A 23,432-nucleotide genomic window follows, 5' to 3' on the forward strand; every position below is an offset into this window, starting at 1 on the left:
ACTATGCCCTGTCGCCTAGTGTAAGGGATACGGTAAGGTAAGGTGATAACTGTCGTAAGATCAGTTGTCTGAGTTGAGAAAATCCTTAACTTGCAGCTCCTCATATCGAATTTAAGGTAACGTTGAAGTTCGATGGCCCTTAAGCTGACGACCCCCCGAGTCTCGCACCCGTGAACGGACGCTTCAGTTACCGGACACAGAGGTCTCAACCTCGGCCCCAGCAAAGCAATGCAGTTGGTGACACTCTGCTCGGGCGCAGCGGCTCAGACCAACGCAGGCACTCTCGCCCAAACCTAGAATCCGATGTCATGTAAGCAAGTCTGCATTGGATACCACACTCACCGCGAATATCTCTCCAACTGAGAAGGATTCTGAACTGGAGCGGTCAGAAATGCCAATGCAATGCCAAGGGTGGCAGTGGTCTTGTCAAGCGCGGTTTTAATAAGAAGAGGTTTTCTCACTGATGGGGCTTCCGTTTTCAATGTGATCTTCAACCGCTGTTTTTCTGTTACACGTTTGCACCCGCACTCTATTAACCTCCTACCACAGTATCCGCGCCGCACTCTGTTACCAGGAAAAGCAGCTCGCCTCAGGTTGGTCCAGTTGAAACATGAACGATCCAACGACGGAGGTCTTTGTATGTACTCGAACTATTCTACCTTAGGATATAGCCGACAGATTGTAGCGTACACTCGAGTCTATCGTATTCACCGATTCACTTCACTCTGTCTCAAAGACGTAACCAAATGGAGCTTCAAGCTCCCAGGTGGAGACCTTCTCCAACGATCTTCCGCTCGGCTTTAAGCCCCTGTTTCCGTGGTGGGACGACCTGCGTCATTGGCAATTGTCTGTTCGATGGTCCAGCAAGACAGGGCGATGAATTGCAGGCCAGTGTATTACACGGTTCTGTAAACGGGAGAATATCATTTGGGTTCGAAGACCTTGACATCGACCTTGAACTTCTGTCAGGCATCCACATTCCGGCATCATCCTCCAACACTGCCCAACACAACACGTCTTATCCGTACGGCTGTGTCCGTACCCAACCAGCAAAGTCATCAACGATGATGTGAGCACCGTCCATCCACCACCATTCACCATTTTCCAACCATGCACGCTGCCCGGGCGATCCGCAGTGAGCAATTGGCGACCCAATGGCATAGGGCAACCTGTCTCGCCTGTGAGATGCGAAGTTCTCCCACTACTCGGGCGCGGAGTCGGGGAGGCCTCCCAAACATGCCAAGACATCGGAGAATGTCACCAGACATTAAGCGACACCAATGTGGGGTGTGTGTCACCTGGGTAGCGGGGCCGCACCGAAATACCGGGAGACTGGACTGACCCCACCCTGCGGCCGAGACCTTCCCCAAGGTTGCACTCAACACAATATGGAATGGTGTGATGTCCCTCACGCATGATGCCGAGTCCTTGTGTTTGCGAAAACACTCATTTATTAACGGCAAGGCATACTAACCACCAAGTTTGGCGAGTGGACGATCTAGGCAGACTCAACCCAAAGCAAAGGAACACCACCAGACCCCACGGCCATTAACCTCCCACCAGGTCCTCCGTACGTATGGTATAAGCCTGTCCACGAAAAGACTGGTCCGTCTACAGACTGCTCCAAAAAACGCCATGCTCACTATGCATATGCAGCCTACCAAAACAATCTCCTCCTCGAGAACAACAGAACGTAACACCAATCGATCCTCTCCCTCCATCACGTACACCCAAACCTCCTCCCCCGATCCAACTCCTCCTCAATATCCACCAGCCCTCTCGCCGCCAATCTCCCCAGCTCATGCCTCCGATCGAGATGATCAAAGAAATCCCCTCTCCCCGTAAACACCTGCTTAGGGCTATTGCTCACCCCTTCCTCCCCTTCCATGCTCTTATTACACGCCTCATGAAAACAAACGTACCGCACCCCCAGCGCAAACGTCTCCCACCTCGCCGTGGCGGCCCGCGCGCGCCGCCGCTCGACGAGCATGGTAGCGTACTGTGTGATGCGCGCCTTTTGCTCTGGCTGGGCCAGCCACTTAGTAGTTTCCCCTTCGATCTCGGCGAGGAAGAACTTTTTGCGCCAGCCGAGCTTGATGGAAGGGACTTCGAAACGGTGGTAGTGGTTGTAGGAGCGGCCTTGCTCGGCGGTGATGGCCTTTTTTTTGTTCTGGTCGTCCTCTTCGGTGAGTACTGCGGAGGAGGTGAAGGAGCGCAGCTTTTCGTAGAACCAGGCCTGATGCTCGTCGGTGCCCAGGCTCAGTAGGAGGTCGATGGCGGGCTCGGCCTCGTCGAGCAGGGAACTGATTTCTTTGAGAACTTCGAGGGTGGGGTCCCGTATCTGCTTGCTGCCGTCGACGAAGTGGCCTGAGCCGAGCTTGAAGGGCTTGAAGGAGTAGCGGGAAGGCGTGGTGATGGCTTTGGCCACCTCCGGGATCGAGATGAGCTGTTCGGGGTCATTCTCATCTTCCGCGTAGGTGCAGAAGGCGTAGGGCCGCCGCGACCGGCGCGTCTCGACTTCGGTGCACCAGGCGAGGGTCTGGCATTGATACGTGTCTTTACGAAATTCGCTTGATGCGGCGGATACCTGTGATGATGCGCGGGATATGGAAGGAGTAGTGGAGGAGCCTGTCAGGGTGCGGGCGGTGGCGGTCACGGTGAACTTGGCGAAGGTGTCGAAGAAGGAGCGAGTGCGCTTGGTCGGCCAGGTGCTGCGCCGGTAGACAAGCGGAAAGTCGATTGAAGAGACGACCGAGGCGTCGTCGGCCAGCGGAATGGCCTTGTGCTGGCGGTGGAACTCGTTGATGCAGTCGTCCACGCTCATTCCAAACATGCCCAGCATGATGGCTATCAAGCCGCCGACGCTGGTGCCAGCAATGTAGTCGAAGTAGTGGCAGGGCAGGTATTGCCCTTCTCGGAGCACATCATCAGGAATCTGATCTCGGGGAATGCGGTCGGTATGGGTGCTGGCTGCGGCGCGGGGATCGAGTGACTGCTCGATGCGCTCGATCTCGTGCATCAGGTCGCGGAGGATAATGAGCGACGAGTATGCCCGGATTCCACCGCCGTCGAGTGTTAGGATGAGCCTCTTCCATGTCGTCGATGATACGTGCAAGCCCGGCGGCGTACTAACGGAAGCGGAGCGCAGTCTGCTGTCATCGGCAGTTGTGGAGCCTTTCGGGGTGATGATCGAGACGCGAGTTGGCGCCCGCTTCGGCTTCGGCGCGGATGAGCGGAGCGCGGAGACCGGTCCATGCATTCGATGGTGGGGCTCTCCGCCATGACTTGCGACATCTGTCATTTTGTCGTGTCGAATGGGAAGAATCAGAAATGACTGTGCTTGCCAGTGGCAAATGGGGGTCGGTGGAATCTCGGTGAGAAGAAATGGGCGTGAAGAATTCCAACCGGGATGGAAGATTGCAGTCGGTTTTGACAGCCCTGGGCTGCTATGAACTGACGACGTTTGGGCGCTGCTCTGTGCTGGTTGAGCCTATTATCGGCTTCACACAGAGCTGACTTGCCGTTGAACACGCCTCGCATCAGCTACCCTAGCCTGGAACATCCACTGTTAGTTGCTCTCTGACCACGTGGTGCTGCCGTTTTGGCCCCGAGCCGGAATCCGACAAACTTGGAAGTTGCGATCGGCAAGTGGGCGAGGCAAGGTAAACCGCCCCGGAATCCGACAATCAAAAAGCCGCGAACGCCACATGGGCATTCTTCGCTTGCAAACTTACCGAGTCTGACTGGACCTGTCTGAGCCGGCGAGGCTGAGTGAACTCACTTCTTTGTACAGCTCAGCGAAGATGAGGCCTCAACATGCACAGAAACGGAGAATCGCACTGCCTCAAGTGGAACTGCATAAGTGACGGCCACTTGCATCCATGAAACTCAGAGCAAGATGACCCGCGGCTTCCTGTTCTATTCAACGCAGCCCCCGCCCCGAGGCCAGTCAGGCTCACAACGACCGTGACTCACGATAGGTAGTTTAGGTGAGGTTACATACCGTACCTTACCTTAGGCACCAGAGTTGCAGTTGCAAGTTGACTCGGTGATTGAGAGGAGCAATAAGAGATCGACATAGCAGAGAGTAAGTGTTTTAAACGAGAGACAGTGAACAATATTTCTCAAGTTTTCTGTATGTTAAGTTTTCGTTCACCGGCCGTCTCGATTCAGATGAATCTTGGCTCTCTTTCTTTTGCATCTTGATATTTTTGCTTTCTTCTGTTTCTCCGCATTTGACGCTTCTACTGACCATGAGGTAACTACATTAGGGCACTTGCTGTTCACCATGGAGGTCGCCGCTGGAGTAATCTCTTTGACATGGGACGTATTTGACAGCGCGGTTAGGGGTAAGTCGAGAATTATCATCGCTGTCAGGAAGGATACTGACCGCTGCCAGTCTTCAAGTTCATTACTGCCCTGGTCGATATGCCCAGGGAGTTTGAGCAGTACAGGCTGCAGCTCATCATCGAATACAACCGAGTCCTGGCCTGGGGAAAAGCAGCAGGCTTAGTCGATGTCCCTGAGGGTTCCAGTCTGGGCACCACATTGGGAGCGGAGGGGTTAGAGCTGGTTGCCATCGTGGCTCGGATACAGTGGCTGCTGTCGGAATTCAGGGAGCTGAACGCCCGCTACGGCAATGAACTGCCTGTTTCTTCCACAAAGACCGATACTTCGGACGACAAGGAGGCCAACGAGCAGCCGACGGACATCGACGTTCTCAAGGAGATTTCAAGCCTAGCCGTGTCCTACGAGGCAAGGCATGAAGAGCGCAGGCATCTCCGGGGGACCAACCATATCCGGAGCTTCTTTCAAAAGACCGGTCGCCACACCAAGGATATCGTCACTCATCCAGCCCGTGTCCGTTGGATAGCCATCGATAAGGAAGCCTTCGAGGCGCTCCTGAAGGATCTCCATGCCCTGACGGAGAGGCTTCACGAGCTCATGAGAACCTACCGAGAGAAGCAGATTGACGATATCACAGCAAAGACATACCGAGAGATGATCCTGACCAGGAACACCGTCCAAAACCTGCGAGACATGCTTGGGGCTGTCACAAGTTTGATATCTACTTCAGCAGATACCCGCAAGGAGAAAGAGGCGCATCACAACGACACGTCTCTCCAAGACCTCCTCCAACTCAAGAAGATCAGTCGAACTTCCGAACTGATTCTCGCCCAGCTCAGCAAGCGGGACATTACCACCTTCGACATTGCCCGCAGCTTATTCGACTTCGGCATCACAGTCCGCAAGTACACCGACGCCGACCTAAGCGAATTCTTTGAGTGGAATGAGCACGAGGCTGAAATTCCCGAATCGCTCCCCCGGCCGCGGGGAATCCTAACCACATCCGAAGGCGACACGCCAGTGTGGATCGAATGGAAGTCCCTCGGCGACATCCCACCCAACTCGCTCAGGGACGCGCAATCCGCCCTCCGCACGGTCGCCCTGGCCGAGATGCTGCGACTGCCAAAGCCCGCGTCCTTGCACGCGCCCGAATGTCTCGGCTTCTTCGACGACCGCGATGTGTCCGGCGCCGACCGCTACGGCTGGATCTTCAAGATGCCCGAGGGCAGCGACTACGACACGCGGGTCGTGTCGCTGCACGACATGCTTGGCGACGCGAAACTGAAGCCGAGCTTGTCGCGGCGCGTGGGCATGGCGGCGAGACTGTGCGCCACGGTGCTGAACCTGCACGCCGTCAATTGGCTGCACAAGGGCATTTTTAGCGACAACGTCGTGTTCCACTGCAGCGCGGAGAAGGAGGACGACAACGGGACTGGTAGGGGTCAAACGGGGCTGGAGTACAACCCCGAGAAACCCGTCTTATCCGGGTTTGAGTTCTCGCGCCCGGACGGGTCCGAGACCACAGCGAGGGAAGTGGATGTCGTCTGGGATCTCTACCGTTGGCCCGGCATCCAGCGGCAGCGGCCGACCGAGAGGAACTCGAAGAAGACGTATGATCTGTACAGTCTGGGGCTGTTGCTGTTGGAGATCGCACACTGGGAGAAGCTGCACAAGGTGATGCACCTGGGAGAGAAGAAACCGAGCGGCGAGGGCCAGAATGGCAAGGTGCCGAATGTGCCGCTGGAGGAGTCTAAGATGGTCAGGGATTGGTTGTTGGGTATCAAGAAGGGCGCGCCGTTTGAGGCGGCTGGTCGGCCGAACCCGCTGACCGAGTTGAGGAATATTGTTGGAGATAGGTACTGGAGAGCGGTAGAAAGGTGTCTCTGGGCGCACGGCGAGAAGGGATTTGGCGTGGAGGAACTGGCTGAGCAATCCAATGACTCGGATGTGGGAATATCGTTGCAGGAGGCGTTCACTGAGCATGTTGTTGAGCAGTTGAGCTCTGTCTGTATTTAGAGGGGTTCCTCAGGATACCTGATTTATGGAGTCCACAATGTGAACGCCGCTGGGCTTCCATATCTTCTTGCGGTGACCGCAAACTCGTGCATACGTCTGCTATCCCTGGTTCCATACCATGAGCATGTAAGTGTTGACACCCAGGCCCCTTTCGGAACCATGCGGTGTACGCAAACGTACCTGTCGCAGCTTACTGAGTTCTCTATTCCTTAGGTATCTGCCGGTACGATGTACATCCATCTGATATTGGGTACAGCTATTACTACAGTGTATCCTTCCATCTAGCCAACCTATCAGAACACTCCGCCGGGTGTCACTCGCTTTTCCACTTCCACTGAGCCTTCCGATGCAGCATGTAGTCCTTGCTTTGGATGCTCTTGTAGATGCCATAGAAGCCGCCGAGCGGCGACTGTCTCTTCAGCCAGTGGCGCTGCTTTGCGCCGGCCGCCTCCGGGTCAACATGGACCTTGTCCCACACAGTTGGGAGGGTACCGGCGTTGTACTTTGCGCGCAGCTGGTCGTACCACTCGCGGCCGCCATACATGGGCCAGAACTCGTCCTGCGGGTAGTAGGTGTGTGCGTACAGCCATTTCATACCGCCCAGCTCGCGCACCTTGTTCTCCAGCTCGCGGTTCTTCCGGACAAACTCGGCCGGCTCTGACGGGCCCCAGCCCCACACGCCGACGTTGAGCATCATGTCCTCCTCCTTCCTCTCAATGCCCTCTGGCAGTGTGGTGAAGGGGTGGAAGGTGGGCGGGCCACGCCTCTTTAGCGGGCACAGCCACAGCGGCCAGATGCCGAGTTCGGAAGACGTGTAGTCAACAAAGCGCTCGGTCGTCTCGAATGGCATGGCGATGTCCTGCACCACGAACCGCGCGCTCTCGCCCGAGCCGTGCAGGGCACGGTACATCATGCGCGTGTGGAGGAAGTCGTCGAGAAACCAGCGGAAGAACCTCGTGAAGGGCACAATCTTGAAGTACTCAAACGCCGCCGCGCCGACCCAGAACCCGCCCCGATCATAGCGAAACAGGTACTCGGCCAGTGGGACATAATCCGCCTGTGCTTCTTGCCCGACCGCCGCGGTCTTCTCCTTCGCATGGAGATAGAACCACGGATCCCACGGCCCACTAAACGTCTGCGCCCTCCCGCCCTGCGGCATCTCATCCGTCAGTTCCCCAGTCACCACGACCCCATGATCCTTCGAAAACAATATCCCATCCACATAATCATTACCCCCCTTCCGCACCTCCTCTCTCACAGCCTCCACCGCCTCCGCCACACTCCCCGTCCGCCGATACCGCGTCTTCACAAACTTCTTAGCCTCCATCAACCGCACCTCCAAAAGCGTCGTCAACCCCAACGTCCCCACGGCGCCCGCCGCGCCCCGGAACAAGTCCGCCCTTTCCCCATCGGGCGTCAACTCGACAACCTCGCCGTCCGCAAGCACCATCTCGACCCGACTGACCGACTCATCAAAGAAACCATGCCGAAAACTGCTGCTCTCGCCGGCCGTCCCCGCAAACCCGCCGCCGGCCGTAATGCCGGGGAACTCCATTACGACAGGCGGGACAAGGCCGTGCGGCAGCGTGGCCTCGACGAGGCGGTCCATGGGGACGTTGGGCTCGACGAGGGCGACGCGGCGGGCCGGGTCGACGGCAAGGACGTTGCGCAGGGGCGAGATGTCGACGGACGGTGTTGCCGAGGGCCGCGGGCGGGTCGAGTTGGTGCTGCCGTGGTTGATGCGGTAGGGTTTGCGCGCGAGGAAGAGGGAGCGCACCGTGGAGGCTATGGCCGCAACTGCTGCTTTGTGGCGGTCCATTTTGGCTTGGAGGGCTAACGGTTTGTGTATGTTCTGTTTGGTTTTTGTCTTACATTGCGTTGTCCGAGCAGTGGATGGAGGTGAGAGAGTCGGTGTTGAGAGAGAATCGGGACATGTTTTTTGATGTGAGTGGGTCCAACCGCTCACTCACTTGGCACTCTTCTTACATTCCTCTGAGCTCTACACTCACTCAGCTCCATTGAGGAGCACATACGAAATATTCAGCGTGCACAGTAACAACTTAACCAAATGTGGTAGCTACCACCTAGGTCACGCTGACCATCTTCTTATAATGTTCACACCTCCTGCTCCATCTCATAACCGCGTCCTCGGCTCTATTCCGAGCTTCCGAAGTATTGTACCTTGGCCGTGTGTATTGTGCAGTAAGCAAGCAATATCACAACTTCGCAATTCCTTCCTCAGTGATTCCCCGCTCCGTGACCATCCTCCATACCCGTTCCTCAACCACCTCCTCCCCCTCCTTCCACACCTCCCCAATATTCCCCACCACCTCCTCCAACGACTTCGCCCGAACCGTCACAAACCGACTCTCCCCCACACCACAACCACCAGCACCGCCCTCAACAACCCCCTTGATAAACCCAGCCCACCCCTCCAAGCACCGCCTTGCCTCCCTGAGCTGCGGCATGACGAGCGCAAAACAGTGCGGCATGGCCTCAAACTCCTCGAGCAACACTTTCACCCCTTCCCGCCACATCTTGTGCGCCACAAACTTGTCCTCGTCCGCCAGCAGCTCCCAGCCGGTGCACATGTACACGGGCGGTGCGCCCCGCCAGGACCGGGCGAGGACCAGACTGACGAGCGGGTGCGCGAGCAGGGAGTCAGGCGCGTACAGGTGCTTGCGCGGCGGAGTGGCGGGCCAGATGGGGCATGCGGGCCGGTGGGCTTCGGCGGCGCGTTGCTGGGCGGGGGGGGGGAGGTAGTCGAAGGGCGCGTTGGTTGTGCAGGACCGGAATGAGTGCGTTATGTCGAGCCAGGGGGAGTTGACGGCCACGCCGGCGGGCAGGGGGATTTGCCGGGGGGTGCCGTGCCAGGGGATGAGGTGGGTGTGCTTATTGAGGTGGAGGACCAGTTGGAGCAGGGCCAGGGAGAGGTTGCCTCCGGCGCTGGGGCAAAAGAGTTAGTGCCCCAGGGGAAAATGTCTGGATGAGGGAGAACTGACCTGTCGCCGGCAAAGACAAGGTGCTCTGGCTTGACGGGCTCGTGGAAGGCGCCCTCTGGCGGGTAGAGCAAGGCGAGATAGGACTGCAAGGCGTCCATCAGAGCCGCCGGGAATGCGTGTTGCGGCGAGAGGCGGTACCGGACCGAGTACACCCTCCCGCCCGTCAGCTTGGCCAGCGTCTTGGTGGTCGGACGATGATTGGCAGGGTCCAGCATATAGTAGGCACCTCCATGGAAGTAGAGCACCGTCACGGGACTATTGACCTCCCTCATCATCTCGGCGTAGAGCTCCCTCTCCGACACGTTGGGCAGCCGGGACTCGGCGGTCGCACTGGCGCGGTAGCCTGTCCACTCGCCCTCGATGGACGCCGGTTCGGGCATCTGGTACGTGGGCTGGGGCGCCTTGGGGTTCCGCAGCCCGTCAATGGCCTTGGCGATGGCCTCCTGCAGACCTGTCTCCCCTGGTGGCGGAGGCGGGCACGAGTAGGTGCTAACCCAAATCCTCCCCTTGAGTTTCGGAGCCTGGCCAGCCAGCTTTTGCGTGTCTGATATGCTCAGAGGACGTGACGGGTTGGTTAGGGACCGCAGGACCGCAATGATGAGCTCAGTCCGCAAGTCTAGGTACTTTGACTGCTGCGAGACATGTAGCATGTGCAGGATGGCCACCCGCAACATAAGCGGGACCTTGGGGAGCAAGAAGAGAAACATGCTCTGGTTCTTGTCCGCGCCCTTGTCGGCGGCTTGGGGGGCGGGAGCGGGTTCCTGAGCCGTCATGATGAGGACAGAGATTATGAATAACGAAAGTACTCTAGGTGTCACAGGTTAGAAGAGGGAACACAGCAGAACGAGGAGGGATGTAGTGGTATAAGAGTATAAATTCAGAAAGAGTAGTCGGCGAGGTCTCTACTTGTACCTGCCCAGCTACTGTACATAGTGAATTTGCGGAAGCCAACACTTGGGATACAACAGTGGCCCACTGCACCAACGGTCCGCCACGTCAAGGGATTTTATCCCAGCAACATCATGGACCGATGGACCTCGTCACATATAATAATAGTGTGAGAAAAACGAGGGGCAAACGGACAAGTGAAGAACCGGCAGCACGGGACCAGGGACACCGAAATGGGAAAGGGCCTCGGCACGGGGCTTCCATAGACCCGTTACCCCCACCGTCGCTTCCAGCAGAGTGGCTCTCGCAAGCCTTCCCTTCAAGGGACTCCTGCCACATCGCCACTCTCAATTCGCCATGCCGCCTGTCATTGGATCATCTTTATCTCAGAGATCTCGAAAGGGATGCGGCTTCGTACCCTCACGTTCGTCGCCTGGCCGTCCATCATGTCATGCACGTAGCACTTCCCGAGAAAGTTGTACTGTGTAGTAAAGGTATGATGCCGCGATACCTTCGTTTGTTTGGTTCTGCGGCTGGTCTTGGTTCGGGCGCGGCATCAACTCGGCTTTTTCTTTCCCTTCCCCCCTGCCGTTTAGGGTTTTAGGTGGCTGTGAATGCGACCGCTCCCTCGTTGTTTGCTCACTGGCGGCCTTCTTCATGACCCAACTTCCCTCCGTCTTGTCCCATCCTGGGATCTTGAGGCTTTGAATATAGCGGTTGTACTCCTCGGTTTTGCCTTGCCCATTGCTCTCTCATCTCCTTCGCCCGTATCCGGTCCAGCAGTGTCCGCTTGAAGACGCCCAAACTATGCTGGAGCTTGTCCTCGTTTTTCTCGGCCTTGCTATCGCCGGGCGCTTTGGAGAAGCGGCGGAAAACGACGGGGACGCTACATCCGGGTAGGATACACAGGAGATCGCCGCTGGCAACGCTCTTGCTCGCGAGTCCCGACCGCCCTCCGCTCGTTTTGAAGAGCCGGCGGTTCAAGCTCGAGGCCTGCACTCGCTTGCAGAACTGCGAAACGATCGAATTTCATCTTTGCTGATGAGGAGCGACGTGTTTACTGCCCGGCTTTGAATCCCGCCCTGATGGCAGACCGCCAGCACGCCTCCTCGTAAGTAGATGGGCGGCGGCCGCCCCGTCGCGTCCCCGGTTGACGACGAGCGTGCGCCAGAACTCCTGGGGCAGTGGAGTCTCAAGTTTGGTCCAGTTGGCGAGCTCGGTTCACTCCTTCGGATACAGCCGTCTTGTGACGAGGCTTCCACTCTCTCAATCTGATCGAAAACAAAACCCCGGACAAGCATGCTGTAGTGCCTCAGGTTTGGCCGCCTCCTGAACGTTAGGGTGGACCGGCGAAACGTCTCGTTCGAAGATGCAGCGTACTGGGTTCTGGCCGTGTCGGGCGGTGCCGCCAGGGAGTCGGCATTCTGCCGCGTCACCTTCTTCCTCGACAGAGGATGCGTCATGATTCTGAAGGACGTCTCGGGAGCCTCTATGACCCAGCTTGGGAGAAATTCGGAGGCGTGGTCACGCTCGCCCGTTGAGAAATTTTTCGGGACGGGCTCCATGGCCCACGGCCTACAGATGATATCGAGGGCCCAGTGTCGGTGGGGAGAGTGATCGATGCAGAATTCGACGAAGTTCATGCAGATTTCGGGGTAGGGCTTCGAGTAGACTATTAGATACCGCGCCGTCTTGAGCTCGACCTCCGAGAGACGCCACGGTCGAAGCAGCCTCGGCTCGTCTTTGACGTCAGGCGAGGGCGTCACGTCCGCGACGACTCCGAGCAGAGCGTAGATGCAGTGGCGCGGCTCGGTAGTATCAAACACCACCGTCAAAGACGACACGAGATGCTCGATGCGCCAGAGCGGACCCTGCGAGGCCGACTTTGTCTTGTAGTCGCGAAACAGGATGCCCTGGCCTAGGAGTCCGGCGCCCGACTGGTTGACGTGTGCAAACAAGCTCGAGCCGTCCCAAAAGTCGGGCCGCATCTTCATGACGGACGAGAATCTCTGCGACGTTTTCTCGGTCTCGAGGAGCAACTCGATGGCCGTTGCGAACTGGCTCCAGCTCAGCTCGTCCCGACCGCAGTGGAGCGTCGCCTTCCTCGCAAATAGGATCTCTTGGATGATCCACAGTCGCGAGAACCACTGGGCGCTCCAAGAGGCGAAGCAGTGCCAGGAGCTTGTCGGCCATGCCTGCGTCCCCGTGGATTTTGTCGAACCGCTCAATGTCGCACAGCTCGTCCTGGATGAAGCGCATGGCCAGCTTGCTGTCGGGCGTGTCCTGGCTTAACCATACGCAAATGTTGGCCGCGTTGTTGTAGATGGGCGCCATATTGCTGGCCTGGAGGTTACGCTCGCTGATGTCAGTCTGGTTGATGCACAGCGCGTCTGCCCAGACGACCCTGTCCCGCCAACGCCGTCGCAGGTGTCGGAAGGTAGCCTCAAGGCCCTTGGACACAAGGCAGCGCGTAAGCCCCTCGTCGATCCTAAGAAACATCGTGGTCCGAGAAGGGTCCTCTTCCCAACACCACGGAATGGCGTCGTACTCGATGTCGTGCCCTATACGGCCCTGTAGTGAGGCAATGCCATACCTGGCTGGCAGTGCAACAACCGGACAGTAGCCGTCCTTTTCAGCGTCAAAGATGCCGTGTATCAGCTCCCAACCACGGGCTCGTCGAAGTCTCCCAGAAAGAGCTTGAAGAAACGGGTTTCCAGCCCCGCGTCCTCCAGCGGCCGGTAAATAAACGCGGGGACCTCTGTCTCTTCAAGAGGAAGCCCTTGTTCTTGAGAAGCCCGTTGTGCGAGCGGCGAGCGCGTAGTTTTGTGTACCCCCATTGTTAGCGTGTGCCTTCGGCCAAGGTGCATCAATGTTTACATTGCGTATGAATATAAACCTTGGTCCCGGGTGCGTGGGGAAGGCGAAGGCGCTCAGCCGCCCAGCAGCCGAGTGCATTCGACCTTGTGTGGTTAGATACGGAATCAACCACATTGCCGGCTTGGGCGTCTAGATATCTAACTTGAAAGGCGACTGATACTCCGGCGCATTATTCTGGTAGATAAGCTGGATTGAAGGGTAGACTTTAGTTATAACTTAGCTGTCTTCTAAAGAGAAAAAAAAAAGGATGTTTCTCTAATCATTGGAGTTGGTGACGGATAGACGACCTCATCGCCGGCCCTATTCAACAAGACACAGGTGCTGACTCAAACATTTGAAAGGGCAATGACGAGTTCAATATCGCAGTGGGAAAAGACAGGTGCCTGGGTAGTCATGGGCACCGCTTTCTCAACCTCGGGGCCCATTCCTGATGACCATTTTGCCACTTCGTTCTTGACACACGCTTGCTGTGGTGGCTGTGTCGCTGCCGTTCGCCATATATGTTGCACTCGACTGGAGCATTCTTTTGGTGTACAGAGTCTCTGCATGCGCCGGAAAGTCTGTGCTTCGAGAATCGGCTTCGATTGAAATCGCTTCATGATGAAGCTCCGTTAGGCATGCAGCTCCCACTTGCCCAGCCGCCAACCCATACAAGCACAACCTGGTTCTCGTGAGCGCCGTCCTGGTGTATCATACACACTCCACATTCTCTAGGAAAATGCATCCCTTTGCAACCTCCTGTCCCGCCCTGCTGCCCGCTGGCTTGCAGACCTCAATGTGCTCAAGCGCTGCCGGAAGCCTCTGCTGTCTCATTGCTACTCGCAGCAGCCGTGCCATTCGCGGCCGGCGAGCTGGACGACTCGGCGCTTTTCGATGCCATCATCTGCCACGCCGGAATCGATGCCCTGGCCTGCATCCCGCTGCTGAATGGCGAGCTGCGGTTGGCGCTCGAGAGGTAGTCCTGCGCCGGCTTCGGCTCCTCCTTGGTCTCGGCGCTTGCGCTCTCTGCCGGCGCCGGGGTAGTCGCGGCCGGGCTGCTCGGCATGGCGTTTCCGCTAGCCGCCGGGCGCAGGTAGTTGCTGACGCTGGTCGACGTTGCCGTTGGGTTCATGCGCTGGGTGATAAGTGTCTTGAGGCTCTTAAGCTCTGCATTGACTTCCCGAAGCCGGGTGTCGGTCAGATCCTTCTGGTTATTGAGTGCCCGCGGGATGGCGTCCTTGAGATTCTGCACGTCGTCCCGTACACGCTGCGCCTCGTCATCGCGTCGCCTATTCGCTGACTTGAGGTCGTTGATGACCGTCTCGAGCTCGTTAAGCGCCGTGTCTAACCTCTCGGTACGTTCCTTCTCTGCCGTCTTGAGAGTCTCGGTGTCCTTGGCGAGCTGCTCAACAAGGGCAAAAGTCTTTTCAAACTGCTCGTCGATGGACTTCTTATCCTGCTCGAGCCGCTCTGGTGTTGGTGGCGCAATTAACGGGTAAACGTAGCGCTAAAGCGCGTTAGTTTGTGGAGCGCATGTAACCAGGACAATAAATTTTCTCACCTTCCCTAGGCTGTAAAGCCCATACGACACCCCGCTGACTACCGTCGCCATGATGAACCAGTCCCTCCAATCCCGCCGCGGAACCGGCTGAGGCGGCGGTTGCTGCCACCCATAAGGCGGATACTGAGGTGGATATTGCCCATAGTACTGCGATGGCTGCGCAACATCAGACGTTGTCTGGGGCTGGCTGGTGTACGCCGGCGCGGGCGTGGCCTGACGGCCTACTCGTGCGAGCGCGGCAGTGATCTCTTCTTGAGTGAGATTTTTAGCTTGGAGGAAAGCAACTTTCTTTTCGACCGGAGATGAGGCAACGCTGGGGTCTTGTAGGACTAAGAACGAGTGTGGATCAGCAGGCTTAGGTCTTCTGTCGCAAGGACTCAAACTCACACTTCGCCGCCGACGCGACCAGGTCCTCGCGAATAGCCATTCCAACAGCGACCTGCACAACCTTGCGGTTGGACTGGGAAGACAAGTTTGTACAGATATGTAACGTATGCTGCGCAGACCCGCGGGATGGTTGATGCTGATGACGGAGGGACAGGATATGGGAAGGCGGATGGCGATCACAAGCCGAGGTCCAAGTCCGGCACTGCAGTCCTGCGCTCCACAGCAGATGCCAAGCGCGGGCTGACACCCAGACCGAACTGGATCAGTGTCACGTGTGGCGCCTTGCTCTCAACTTCTAGAGACCCACTCAAAGCGTAACTCGACGCGACCTAACCAAGCCCCGCGGTTTGTTTACCTAGGCTCGCTGGGCAACGGGCAATTGATACGCTGTAATTTCATTCACGTTTCATTTTCTGGCACATCCCACCATGGTTTGCTTGGATGCCATCGCACACTGATTATCCACTGATATCCACCCAACCAAGCTGGCTCTTTATACTTTCGCGTATCTGTTGACGAGCGCAAAGAAAAGGGGCGACTGTATCTTGTCGCCATGTCGCAGGACACTAATGGCTGGAGTGTACGAAGGCCGAGGGAGGTGAGATTCTCCGCGCGCATTGCCTTCGTTACCTATCGTCGCAACAATGGATGCTGACAGGCTGCGCAGACCTTAGGAGGGCTCAACCTCAACTCGGGCATCCCACAACCCCCGTCCGCCATAAAGCGATCCAGCACCATTGGCAGCGCCAGCCATGGCCGCTCCATGTCCGGGGCGCGCCACTCGCTCGCCGTGTCGCGTCCCAACCAGCCCATGTTCCAGCGCTCCTCGTCCGGGACGAACCTGGCCGACATTGGCCTCTCCTCCGTAAAACGTGCTTCCGTCGCCGGCTACAACCCAAACAACACAACCTCGCTCAAATCATTCCACACCCCAGGCCCGTCCGCCGATAATGACCGCCGCAGCAGCGTCTACCGCGCCCGCCCATCAGCGGCCGCCGGCCCCATGGGAGGGCAGCAAAGCTTCTTCCAGCAGGCGCCCCAGGTCGCCGGCGTCCCACGCGATCCGCGCCCGCTCAAGGACAGGTCGTACCAAAACCGGCTAGGGCAGGAGTTGATCGAGTACCTGGCCAAGCACAACTTCGAGATGGAGATGAACCACAAGCTGTCGGACAATTTCACCAAGTCGCCGACACAAAAGGATTTCAACTACATGTTCCAATGGCTGTACCACCGCATCGACCCGAGCTACCGATTTCAGAAGAACATCGACCAGGAGGTACCACCGCTTCTCAAACAGCTACGATATCCCTACGAGAGGAGCATTACCAAGAGCCAGATCGCCGCAGTAGGAGGCCAAAACTGGAGCACATTCCTGGGACTGTTGCATTGGATGATGCAGCTGGCCCAGATGTTGGAGCGCTACTCGCTCAATCAGTACGACGATGCGTGCTTGGAAGCCGGGGTCGATGTCGCAGGTGATAACATCATCTTCGATTTCCTGACCAATGCCTACCAAGACTGGCTGAACATGGACGACGAGGCTGGGGACGAAGACGTGGAGAAGGCATTGGCGCCACACGTGCAAGGGATGGCGCGGGCCTTCGAGCGGTCCAATGCTAGGTACGTCCAGGAGATGGAGATGCTCGAAGGCGAGCATGCGCGGCTCCTCAAGGAAATCGAGGACCTCGAGAAGTCTACGCCTGACCCGGCCATCCTCGACAACCATTTTAAGATCATGGAGGAGGACAAGGCCAAGTTCGAGGAGTACAACACGCTGGCCCAGCAGCGATCCGAGAAGTACGAGGGCCGCATCCAGGTCCTGCAGGAGGAGCTCGACAAGCTGCAGGGAGAGTTGAAAGAAGCCGAGGACGAACGGCGCCGGCTAAAGGACGCTGTGGACGACCAGGGGATCAGCATGCAGGATATCGACCGCATGACCGCCGAACGGGAGCGCCTGCAGAAGAGCATAGAGTCGGCCGAGCTGCGGTTGGAGGATGTCAAACGCAAGGTAGCAGAGCGGGAGATGGAGGCGAGCCAACGACTGGACGAGCTGGAGCGCATGGTCGACCGCTACAACACGGTTGCCTACCAGATCGGCCTGATCCCCGCCACAGCAGTCAACGCCAAGGGCAGGGACTACGAGCTGCAAGTCACGGTCAACGAAGGCCCCAACTTCACATCGTCCCAGCTGCAAGGCTCGTACGGCGCCGGCGAGAGCGACCGGCTGCTCGCGGACCCGGTGACGGGCTACCAGCCGGCGCACGTGCTCAACCTGGATCTCCGGGGGCAGGTTAAGAACAGCTTCCTGGCGCTGCGCAAGGAGGTGTCGGAGCGGCGCAAGGCGGCGCTCGACGCCATGATGGAGGACCACGACCTGCTGGACCGCGCCAAAGAGGCCATCGAGGACAAGCGCAACGAGGTCGAGGCGCTCGAACACCGCGTGCGCGCCGCCGAGGAGGAGTACGAGAAGACCAAGGAGGTGACGACGACGCAGAAGTTGGCGTCGGACACCCAGATCGAGAAGATGGAGAAAGAGCTTGCCAAGATGCGCGCCCAGCTGTCCGAGTCGGTACAGCTCATGGAGCAGAGGGAGATGAATACCAATATTGAGTGGGTCACCATAAACCCCATCGTCAAACTTTCTGTTGGAATATTAGGATCTGACTTTGTTTCTTCTTCCAGGTATGAACAGCTCACGCTGCGGGCCAACGCGCTGCGCGAGGAGCTGCACACCGAGACGATGCGCATGCTCAACGACGTCATCAAATTCAAGATGCACGTCCAGAAGAGTCTCGAGGAGTACGAGAGCTTCGTAGCCGACGAGCTGGAGAAGGAGCTCGGCAGCGACGAGATGAAGGATGATACCCAGGCCATGGACATGTAAACACGGCTTCTCGTTGTTTTTCTCTACTGTTTTCTTTGATATCTATATCTTTCGTTAGTCTGTTAGGCTACAGGGCAACGGGTATAGTGGACGTTGAAGGAGGCTTGTTACGAATTGGTTTTGTACGGCTGGACAACGAACTGGGACTTGGGTTGACGGATGGCGCAGAATGGGTTGGATGGAAATTGCTGTGGGGGTAAATGATTCGACGGAGGACAGAGCATCGAATGAAGGGTTCTGAAGTGTTCGCGGTTGGGTATTGCAAATCTTGCAACTGGTCAAGGCATCCTGAGAACGGCAGCGAGAGGCTTGAGATGCCATGTACTCATCCCATGTCTGGCCAGACGACACAGTATGCCATCGAACTTCTTATGCTCATTGCCTGCACCAATTGTCTTATTGAGAGATACGAGACTCTGTCGTTTGATTTCTATTCGTTTGAGACATTCTATACTTTTAAGAGCCTCGGATCATCTGACCTCCAAACCAGAGCCACTAATTAGTGTCTGTGTACAGACAAAATACATAGCAATAGCGGACATTTCTCCATGGTATAATGCGAGCGCCGTCTGCCGAGCATTGGAATATGAAAAGGAAATATACGTCCCTGGCTCCGGGTTGAGCGAAGCCCATCAACCTACCTGACCTTTCTCCTCTTGGTTGTCTTCTTAACCGACCTCTGAGCCGACCTCTTCATCGATGTCTTGGTCACTTTCGATCCGCTCTTGGCTAATTTATTCCTGACCAATTCTCGAGCCGACATCCTCAGCGGCGTTGTAGTCACTGTCAATCCGTCCAGGTTGGAAGCAGCCGGGTGTTGTAATTGGCGGCGGCGTCGATGTGGCACTGTGGTCAGAGAGTACGTGCAGGGATTCTATAGCAAACCATGAGTAAGACAGTAACTTGGCGGTAAGAAGAAGCACGGGTTCGGAGAACTCGGGCTTGTCGAGCTACCCGTGGAGCTTGCTGAGCCGCCAGAGGTCGTGCGAAGCTTGGGAGCTACGATACGACGCGACGTCGTCGTTTTCCATCCAGCCAATGGTGCCGAGGGGCCGTCGAGTTTCTCGGCCAGCGGGCGGGCTGTGCCGAAATCGATGAGGACGCGCATGCCGTCGGCGCGGCGGCCCATGATGTTCTCCGGATTGATGTCGTTGTGCGCCATGCCGACGACGTCATGAAGGTGGCGTACTACCGACTCGAGCGCGGCCATGAAGCGCTCCTTGTCGGCGATGGCGTTGCCGGCTTTGAGGTACTCCTCCAGGTTGGCTCCGTCAACGGCCTCCATGACGATTTCCGTGACGAACCCCGCAGGACCCGGCACCCGTGGTACTTGACGATGTGTGGGTGTGGTGGGTGCGGCGCAATGAGCTGGAAGGCCTCGGCCTCGGCCTCGTTGCGGAACCAGTGCGCTATTGAGTCTATGCGATTGTGACCGTCAGCCGCATCCTGCTGGACCCAGTGATAGCAAGGGAACATGGGCCGTTTCAGAAACAGCCCCGGCTCGATGGTGGGCTCCCCGGCCACAGTGATGGCGAATTCAAGTGGGAGCCTGAGATGGATGTGCTCGTCGGGTATTCTCTTAAGCGCAGGGATGAGCTGCTTGGGCGTAAAGCTGGAGGTTTGGGGCCGACGAGACGCGGTCCGAGATCGAGTTGGTCGTCGTCATCAAAGGTGTAGGCATACGTTAAGAGGCCCCCAGCAAGCCTTTCCGTCCTTTACTGTGGCAGACCTGTCTTCTACCACTTGAAGCCGGCTGATGTCGGCGATTTAGTTCGATTCTGCCATGTCTATCGTGGCGAGCGTTCAAAATTTCTGTTAAGAAGTCATTTACTGAACTTATTGAACCGGATCATCAATTCATCAAACGAGGAAAAGGTCGTGTTTTAGGGAGCGCTTGGACACCTTGAGCGTTTCATCTCTCGCTGCTGACGATAATGAACACCGTCGGTGAAGGAATACTGAAAATAGCAACTCGCCCCCGAAAAATCATACAAAGGCCCGAGCTTGGTGTGGGGACCACTTTGTAACGTCTTTTGAAGAACTATGATTCACCCGGGCTTGACGAGACGGGCTCGATCTGGCCGCGGTCTTTGTCTCTCTGTCTTTTGCTGCGTGTCCAAGCGCCAAACAAAGGAGTCGAAAGCCAAGTGAAAGAACTTGTGGCTATGATGGAGTGTGTTCCTTTGTGACGATGACAGACACGAAACCCATTGTCCCTCCCAGGACTCGACTCAATGGCTGGCCGCGACACTCTGCTAAATGCGTGTAACGGCCACATCGGAAAGTTACCAGCGGCTCAACCTCGTGACGGGCTCGAGGCCAGCCCTTGGACGGCGTGTCGAGAATCGAGAGCACGATGGGCTAGATTGCGTCGGTGTCAGAACCACGACCTTGAAGTAGCCCCTTCATAGCTGAACAGATCGTAGTCAACCTGGGATGAGTGTCTATTCGCAACGCCGAAGGGCCAATGGAAGGAAAGCGAGATTGTGTTGATTGGTTGACTATCCATCGCCCTTGGATGGCGCTCGCCGTACAGCCTCCTCTTCCAGTGCATCTGGTGCACCGCTTGGGATGGTCCCTCCGTTCCTTCTCACCAAGCAGGATCCTCAAGCCTCCTGAAAAGGGCAACATGTTTCTGCCCCTTATTCCTCTCGACCTTCTTTCCCTCCTCCGTCTCTGTCCTCATGACATTCACCAAGGTATCCGCCTCCTGTTCCTCCTCCGGTACGCGCTCAAATGACGGGTGCGCCTCAAAGTGTTGCACCATCCACTCATGGAGATCCGGCACATCCGTGATCGTGTACACCACGCCGCCCGGCCGCAGCACGTAGGCGTACTCGGAATTGAGCGTGGTGGAGACGATGCGCTGCTTGTGCTTGCGCGCCTTGAAGTGCGGATCTGGGAAGCAGATGAAGATCTTGGAGAGCTGGCCCTTGCGGAAGAAGTTGGGCAGGAATTTCATCGTGTTGGCGCGGAGCACGCCCACGTTTCGGTAGAGCTTGGCCTCCTGGTCCTGCACCCGCAGGGCCTTGATGCGGTCCTCGACGAACTGCGTGACCTGGACGCGGATCTCGAGGCCGAGGACCAGCGTGTCGGGCATTAAAGGGCCGAGCGCCACTAAGAGACCGCCGAAGCCGCAACCGATGTCCGCTACTTCGACTTCTTTCGATATCCTTTTGGGCCTGAGGGGTGCGAGATCTAGATCTGATGGCGTCTCTGGGCCTGGTGTTTGTTGCTCTTGGGGCTCATCGACGACATAGTCTGGATATAGTGATGACCAGTCCATCTGGTCTGGGTGTGGGGGGCTGTACGCAGGTTAGAATCAGAGCAGAACGTCACCACCTAGCAGGACAAACCCACTATATCAACTGATGATCGGAAAATGGGTTGGCGTGAGCCCTCTGGCGATAAAACTTCTTTCTTGGCAGCTCCGACACTCCCTCCTTCCGGATGGCTGCGCGGTAGTCCTCGCGCTTTTGCCTTTTATCTTTCCTGATTTTGTCGCCGCCCATTTTGCTGTATTTCTCAGATATATCCTCTGGAACGTCGACTCCCAGCCTCCAGATCTTGTTGCTGCTCAAGGTCTGTGACAGAAGAGGCAGGGGTATGGATTGTGAAGTGATATAATGACCCCTGAAGCTTCCACTCAGAGGGATCCACCCGACAACTTTCAATTTGGAAGCGTGGGGTGCCGAGGTGGCTGCCCCGCTATCGGCATGGTGACATTTTGAGCTGGAAAGACCCCGCGACTGCTCCGATGAATTAGACGGCGTTGCTCCTCGACACTGACGATTCAATTCCTTCGCTGTAACTCAACACACACACAATGGCTGCAGCTTCCGCCCGGCAGGTCAACATCGCCATCATTGGTAGGGAATTATCCCTGATCCACTAACTCCTCTTCCCAAGCTCATCAATAGCTCCACAGGCGCTGGCGGGGTAGGAAAGTGTTTCCTGTCCCAGCTCGAGCAACTCGCCGCCCGCCGCCCCAGCCCCAAGCTCGTGCTCACCTACATCTGCACGAGCAAAAAGGCCCTCTACAGCACCGACCACGTCGCCATCAGCCTCAGCAACATCCCGTCCTCCCTCGCGTCCTCCCAGCAGGCGCCGCTCCCCCTGCCCAAGCTCGTCGACTTCCTGAGCACCTCGGGCTCCAAGACGGTCCTCGTCGACAACACCAGCTCGCAGGATGTCGCCGACGCATACCCGATCTTCCTGAGCCGCGGCATCAGCGTCGTGACGCCCAACAAGAAGGCCTTCTCGAGCTCCTACAAGCTGTGGCAGGACATCTTTGCCGCCGCCGAGCAGTCCGGTGCCAAAGTGTTCCACGAGTCGTCCGTGGGCGCTGGCCTGCCAGTGATTTCAACGCTTAAGGACCTCGTGGATACCGGTGATGAGGTTACTAAAATTGAGGGCGTCTTCAGCGGCACCATGTCTTTCCTCTTCAACTCGTTTGCCCCGACGTCCGGTTCTGGCGGCAAGTGGTCGGCCGAAGTGAAGAAGGCCAAGGAGCTGGGCTACACCGAGCCCGACCCGCGCGACGATCTGAATGGGCTGGATGTCGCGCGGAAATTGACTATTCTCGCCCGGCTGGCGGGACTGCCGGTCGAGTCCCCGACGTCGTTCCCCGTGCAGAGCCTGATCCCGAAGGAGCTGGAGTCGGTGGCCAGCGGGGACGAGTTCCTCGAGAAGCTCCCAGCGTTTGACGCGCAGATGGAGGAGACCAAGGCCGAGGCGGAGAAAGAAGGGAAAGTGGTGCGGTTTGTTGGCAGCATCGACGTTACCACGAAGCAGGTCAAGGTCGGGCTGGAGAAATTCGACCTGTCACACCCCATTGCGGCGCTGAAGGGCAGCGATAACATCATTAGCTTCTACACTAGACGGTACGGAAGCAACCCGCTGATCATCCAGGGCGCTGGCGCAGGCGGCGACGTGACGGCCATGGGCGTGACGAGCGACCTGTTGAAGGTGCTGTCTCAAATTGCTTAGCCGTGTTTGTATCAACCACCGGGCACATAGCAAAATATATAGGACTCGGAAGCCTGAACAGATGTACCGCTTCCATTGTTGCTCTTGACGGTGTCCACGTTGAGGCACGACGGTTATAGGGGCGTTCCTCCCTCCCCGGTCGCAGCCATACTGCTTGTTACTACTGTTGAAGTTTCGCCAGCCAGATCGACAGGTGTTGTGGGCCTAGTCCGCCAGCTCGCAGCCGCCAGCCTGCAGGCCCAGAGCGACACGTCATAGATTACCAGTCCGATGATAGGGATGATTGGCGTCAGGGCAAGAATGAGCTAGCCAGAACTTCAGTCAGCGACATCAATAAGCGAGGAAGCAAAGCGGAAACGACCCACAAAGAAGCTTGATATCATGCTAATGACGTCGTGGTATTCCGGCGGAATGATGCTCAGCTCGGTCAGCCAGACATACCAGCTGGGGCTATCTGACGTGTAGCCTGTCATGTTGGACGACGGCGTTCGTAAGGTGGGAG

General features: G+C 57.2%; 13 protein-coding genes across 13 annotated transcripts; 4 read left to right on the forward strand and 9 right to left on the reverse strand.

The window, feature by feature from the left end:
- Positions 1-103: 103 nt before the first annotated feature.
- On the forward strand, positions 104-923 carry N657DRAFT_638946 (uncharacterized protein). Its single transcript, XM_062791686.1, has one exon. The coding sequence runs from the start codon at positions 403-405 to the stop codon at positions 802-804; it is 402 nt and encodes a 133-aa protein (XP_062652243.1). The 5' UTR covers positions 104-402; the 3' UTR covers positions 805-923.
- Positions 924-983: 60 nt separating this feature from the next.
- On the reverse strand, positions 984-1,587 carry N657DRAFT_638947 (uncharacterized protein). Its single transcript, XM_062791687.1, has 2 exons — positions 1,503-1,587; positions 984-1,398 (listed from the first exon to the last, which is right to left on the reverse strand). The coding sequence occupies exons 1-2, from the start codon at positions 1,547-1,549 to the stop codon at positions 1,095-1,097; spliced, it is 351 nt and encodes a 116-aa protein (XP_062652244.1). The 5' UTR covers positions 1,550-1,587; the 3' UTR covers positions 984-1,094.
- N657DRAFT_638949 (FabD/lysophospholipase-like protein) lies at positions 1,511-3,480 on the reverse strand. Its single transcript, XM_062791688.1, has one exon. The coding sequence runs from the start codon at positions 3,299-3,301 to the stop codon at positions 1,721-1,723; it is 1,581 nt and encodes a 526-aa protein (XP_062652245.1). The 5' UTR covers positions 3,302-3,480; the 3' UTR covers positions 1,511-1,720.
- Positions 3,481-4,288: 808 nt separating this feature from the next.
- On the forward strand, positions 4,289-6,363 carry N657DRAFT_652147 (uncharacterized protein; the record flags this gene model as incomplete). Its single annotated transcript, XM_062794264.1, has 2 exons — positions 4,289-4,349; positions 4,400-6,363. The coding sequence occupies 2 exons, from the start codon at positions 4,289-4,291 to the stop codon at positions 6,361-6,363; spliced, it is 2,025 nt and encodes a 674-aa protein (XP_062652246.1).
- Positions 6,364-6,546: 183 nt separating this feature from the next.
- On the reverse strand, positions 6,547-8,269 carry N657DRAFT_638951 (FAD-binding domain-containing protein). Its single transcript, XM_062791689.1, has one exon. It carries the CDS (start codon positions 8,180-8,182, stop codon positions 6,677-6,679), a length of 1,506 nt encoding a protein of 501 aa, XP_062652247.1. The 5' UTR covers positions 8,183-8,269; the 3' UTR covers positions 6,547-6,676.
- Positions 8,270-8,349: 80 nt separating this feature from the next.
- N657DRAFT_585522 (uncharacterized protein) lies at positions 8,350-10,072 on the reverse strand (the record flags this gene model as incomplete). Its single annotated transcript, XM_062789786.1, has 2 exons — positions 8,350-9,309; positions 9,366-10,072. The coding sequence occupies 2 exons, from the start codon at positions 10,070-10,072 to the stop codon at positions 8,580-8,582; spliced, it is 1,437 nt and encodes a 478-aa protein (XP_062652248.1). The 3' UTR covers positions 8,350-8,579.
- An 820-nt stretch (positions 10,073-10,892) lies between these two features.
- On the reverse strand, positions 10,893-13,090 carry N657DRAFT_629576 (uncharacterized protein; the record flags this gene model as incomplete). Its single annotated transcript, XM_062790902.1, has 4 exons — positions 10,893-11,264; positions 11,315-12,407; positions 12,475-12,824; positions 12,923-13,090. The coding sequence occupies 4 exons, from the start codon at positions 13,088-13,090 to the stop codon at positions 10,893-10,895; spliced, it is 1,983 nt and encodes a 660-aa protein (XP_062652249.1).
- An 821-nt stretch (positions 13,091-13,911) lies between these two features.
- On the reverse strand, positions 13,912-15,097 carry N657DRAFT_560600 (uncharacterized protein; the record flags this gene model as incomplete). Its single annotated transcript, XM_062787984.1, has 3 exons — positions 13,912-14,616; positions 14,671-14,999; positions 15,058-15,097. The coding sequence occupies 3 exons, from the start codon at positions 15,095-15,097 to the stop codon at positions 13,912-13,914; spliced, it is 1,074 nt and encodes a 357-aa protein (XP_062652250.1).
- A 771-nt stretch (positions 15,098-15,868) lies between these two features.
- On the forward strand, positions 15,869-17,941 carry N657DRAFT_561816 (uncharacterized protein; the record flags this gene model as incomplete). Its single annotated transcript, XM_062788082.1, has 2 exons — positions 15,869-17,667; positions 17,740-17,941. 2 exons carry the CDS (start codon positions 15,869-15,871, stop codon positions 17,939-17,941), a joined length of 2,001 nt encoding a protein of 666 aa, XP_062652251.1.
- A 786-nt stretch (positions 17,942-18,727) lies between these two features.
- On the reverse strand, positions 18,728-19,226 carry N657DRAFT_629579 (uncharacterized protein; the record flags this gene model as incomplete). Its single annotated transcript, XM_062790903.1, has 2 exons — positions 18,728-18,787; positions 18,945-19,226. The coding sequence occupies 2 exons, from the start codon at positions 19,224-19,226 to the stop codon at positions 18,728-18,730; spliced, it is 342 nt and encodes a 113-aa protein (XP_062652252.1).
- Positions 19,227-20,531: 1,305 nt separating this feature from the next.
- On the reverse strand, positions 20,532-21,453 carry N657DRAFT_562541 (uncharacterized protein; the record flags this gene model as incomplete). Its single annotated transcript, XM_062788146.1, has 2 exons — positions 20,532-21,246; positions 21,302-21,453. 2 exons carry the CDS (start codon positions 21,451-21,453, stop codon positions 20,532-20,534), a joined length of 867 nt encoding a protein of 288 aa, XP_062652253.1.
- A 266-nt stretch (positions 21,454-21,719) lies between these two features.
- N657DRAFT_638959 (uncharacterized protein) lies at positions 21,720-23,148 on the forward strand. Its single transcript, XM_062791690.1, has 2 exons — positions 21,720-21,810; positions 21,870-23,148. The coding sequence occupies exons 1-2, from the start codon at positions 21,768-21,770 to the stop codon at positions 22,928-22,930; spliced, it is 1,104 nt and encodes a 367-aa protein (XP_062652254.1). The 5' UTR covers positions 21,720-21,767; the 3' UTR covers positions 22,931-23,148.
- Positions 23,044-23,403, reverse strand: N657DRAFT_676265 (uncharacterized protein; the record flags this gene model as incomplete). The annotated part of the gene is made up of 2 exons (XM_062795882.1): positions 23,044-23,235; positions 23,296-23,403. The coding sequence occupies 2 exons, from the start codon at positions 23,401-23,403 to the stop codon at positions 23,044-23,046; spliced, it is 300 nt and encodes a 99-aa protein (XP_062652255.1).
- Positions 23,404-23,432: the final 29 nt, after the last annotated feature.

The sequence above is a fragment of the Parathielavia appendiculata genome (genome assembly GCF_033297405.1).
Source record: "Parathielavia appendiculata strain CBS 731.68 unplaced genomic scaffold N657scaffold_1, whole genome shotgun sequence".
NCBI lineage: Eukaryota > Fungi > Ascomycota > Sordariomycetes > Sordariales > Chaetomiaceae > Parathielavia > Parathielavia appendiculata.

Excerpts from the sequence above, each read along its gene's own strand:
- N657DRAFT_638946 (XM_062791686.1), top strand. The coding sequence starts at position 403 with ATGCCAAGGGTGGCAGTGGTCTTGTCAAGCGCGGTTTTAATAAGAAGA.
- N657DRAFT_638949 (XM_062791688.1), bottom strand. The coding sequence starts at position 3,301 with ATGACAGATGTCGCAAGTCATGGCGGAGAGCCCCACCATCGAATGCAT.
- N657DRAFT_638951 (XM_062791689.1), bottom strand. The coding sequence starts at position 8,182 with ATGGACCGCCACAAAGCAGCAGTTGCGGCCATAGCCTCCACGGTGCGC.
- N657DRAFT_638959 (XM_062791690.1), top strand. The coding sequence starts at position 21,768 with ATGGCTGCAGCTTCCGCCCGGCAGGTCAACATCGCCATCATTG. Across the intron at positions 21,811-21,869 it reads GGTCAACATCGCCATCATTG|GCGCTGGCGGGGTAGGAAAG; the intron begins GTAGGGAATTAT and ends ATAGCTCCACAG.
- N657DRAFT_638947 (XM_062791687.1), bottom strand. The coding sequence starts at position 1,549 with ATGGCCGTGGGGTCTGGTGGTGTTCCTTTGCTTTGGGTTGAGTCTGC. Across the intron at positions 1,399-1,502 it reads TTGCTTTGGGTTGAGTCTGC|ACCATTCCATATTGTGTTGA; the intron begins CTAGATCGTCCA and ends GAGGGACATCAC.